This window comes from Borostomias antarcticus, assembly GCF_949987555.1.
Source record: "Borostomias antarcticus genome assembly, chromosome: 31".
In the NCBI taxonomy this organism is placed as follows: Eukaryota; Metazoa; Chordata; class Actinopteri; order Stomiiformes; family Stomiidae; genus Borostomias; species Borostomias antarcticus.
The window spans coordinates 6002238-6004737 of NC_140264.1; the positions used below are offsets into that span (position 1 = coordinate 6002238).

At 49.6% G+C, this 2500-nt stretch overlaps 1 protein-coding gene across 1 annotated transcript in view; it reads right to left on the reverse strand.

The window, feature by feature from the left end:
• iqce (IQ motif containing E) overlaps positions 1–2500 on the reverse strand; it is a 15354-nt gene that overhangs the window by 2849 nt on the left and 10005 nt on the right. Inside the window, exons 14-16 of the mRNA XM_084460292.1 lie at positions 1818–1925; positions 1516–1660; positions 1252–1341 (exon numbers count right to left, since the gene is read on the reverse strand). Of these exons, the coding sequence (XP_084316418.1) occupies positions 1252–1341; positions 1516–1660; positions 1818–1925 (343 nt within the window). The remainder of the gene's footprint in view (positions 1–1251; positions 1342–1515; positions 1661–1817; positions 1926–2500) is intronic.

Below are 2500 nucleotides of genomic sequence, written 5' to 3' on the forward strand. Positions count from 1 at the left end.
GCAGACGGTTAGCTAGAGGAGCAGAGGGGTTAGCTAGAGGAGCAGACGGTTAGCTAGAGGAGCAGACGGTTAGCTAGAGGAGCAGACGGTTAGCTAGAGGAGCAGACGGTTAGCTAGAGGAGCAGACGGTTAGCTAGAGGAGCAGACGGTTAGCTAGAGGAGCAGACGGTTAGCTAGAGGAGCAGACGGTTAGCTAGAGGAGCAGACGGTTAGCTAGAGGAGCAGACGGTTAGCTAGAGGAGCAGACGGTTAGCTAGAGGAGCAGACGGTTAGCTAGAGGAGCAGACGGTTAGCTAGAGGAGCAGACGGTTAGCTAGAGGAGCAGACGGTTAGCTAGAGGAGCAGACGGTTAGCTAGAGGAGCAGACGGTTAGCTAGAGGAGCAGACGGTTAGCTAGAGGAGCAGACGGTTAGCTAGAGGAGCAGACGGTTAGCTGGAGGAGCAGACGGTTAGCTGGAGGAGCAGACGGTTAGCTAGAGGAGCAGACGGTTAGCTAGAGGAGCAGACGGTTAGCTAGAGGAGCAGACGGTTAGCTAGAGGAGCAGACGGTTAGCTAGAGGAGCAGACGGTTAGCTAGAGGAGCAGACGGTTAGCTAGAGGAGCAGACAGTTAGCTCATTGGGAGCAATTTGGGGTTCAGTATCTTGCCTAAGGACCCTTTGACATGTGGACAGGAGGACCCTATGATCATCGGATGACCCGCTCTACCTCCTGAGCCATACAGTAGCATCAGCACAGCAAATATCCAACATTGTGGCAAATTCTGTTTAACTGATGTTTCACACTGTCTACTATATTCTACACCATGCTTACTGTGCATCCTAACACTGTCTACTATATTCTACACCATGCTTACTGTGCATCCTAACACTGTCTACTATATTCTACACCATGCTGACATCTTAAGCAGGAATATAGGATGTCATTCTAACAGGTCAATGTGACTCCTCTCTCTCCATGAATTCCATGTCTATGAGCTGCAGTGAAAGCTAGCTAGCGTTAGCTAGCGCTAGCTAATCCCTCCTTAGTTGGGTAGAATGTAGCTAGAGCAGGCTAGGCTATGTTGGCTAGCTAACGTTAAGACCCAACTGATACTTTCAAGTAGTATCTTAGGTTGAGTCACATTTTATGCAACATAATGCAATTAATGCAGGCGGTGTGTCAGTTAGCGTTAGTTAGCATTAGTGTTAGCATTAGTGTTAGCATTAGTGTTAGCATTAGTGTTAGCATTAGACGGTTGCTAGTTCCTTACCCTTTCAGTGTGTTCCAGCCACTCTCTCTCCTCCTCTCCTCCCTCCTTCTCTCCATCCTCTCTCTCCTCCTTCCTCTCCTCCTCCCTTCCATCCTCTCTCTCTTCCTCTCTTCCCTCCTTCTCTCCCTCCTCTCTCTCTTCCTCCTCTTTCTCGTCCTTCCCTCCGTCCTCCTCTTTCTCCTTCTTTCTGTCCTCTTCTCTCTGCTCCTTCCCTCCCTCCTGCTCCTCTGTCTCCTCCTCTCTCTCCCCTCCCCCCTCCTCTCCCCGGGGCTCCTCCTCTGGTTCCTCTGCCAGGTTCTCTGTGAGGTTCTGGTTCTGTGGTTCCTGTTTAGGACCTCCTCTAGAACTCTCCTTCTCCAGCCTCTCCTCTAGGACCTGCACCTTCTCAAACAGCCGCTCCATCTCCTGCCTGCGCACGCGCACGCACACACACACACACACACACACACACACACACACACACACACACACACACACACACACACACACACACACACACACACACACCATTGTAAAGGCTGTCCAGGTTGTGGCGGTGTATCTGGGTGGGAGAGAGCGTCTCTTACCTGTACTGCCATCTTTCTTCCTCTCGTTCACTCCTCAGCTGGTTCTTCCACCTCTCTGTCTCTCTCCGCACCTCCTCCCTCTCTGCTCGCAGCCTCTCAACCACCAGCCTGGAGACACAAACACACAACATTCCCACAACACGTCTACAACATTCCCACAACACATCTACAACATTCCCACAACACACCTACAACATTCCCACAACACGTCTATAACATTCCCACAACACGTCTACAACATTCCCACAACACATCTACAACATTCCACAACACACCTACAACATTCCCACAACACAACTACAACATTCCCACAACACGTCTACAACATTCCCACAACACATCTATAACATTCCCACAACACGTCTACAACATTCCCACAACACATCTATAACATTCCCACAACACATCTACAACATTCCCACAACACACCTACAACATTCCCACAACACACCTACAACATTCCCACAACACACCTACAACATTCCCACAACACGTCTACAACATTCCCACAACACACCTACAACATTCCCACAATACACCTACAACATTCCCACAACACATCTACAACATTCCCACAACACATCTACAACATTCCCACAACACATCTACAACATTCCCACAACACACCTACAACATTCCCACAACACGTCTACAACATTCCCACAACACGTCTACAACATTCC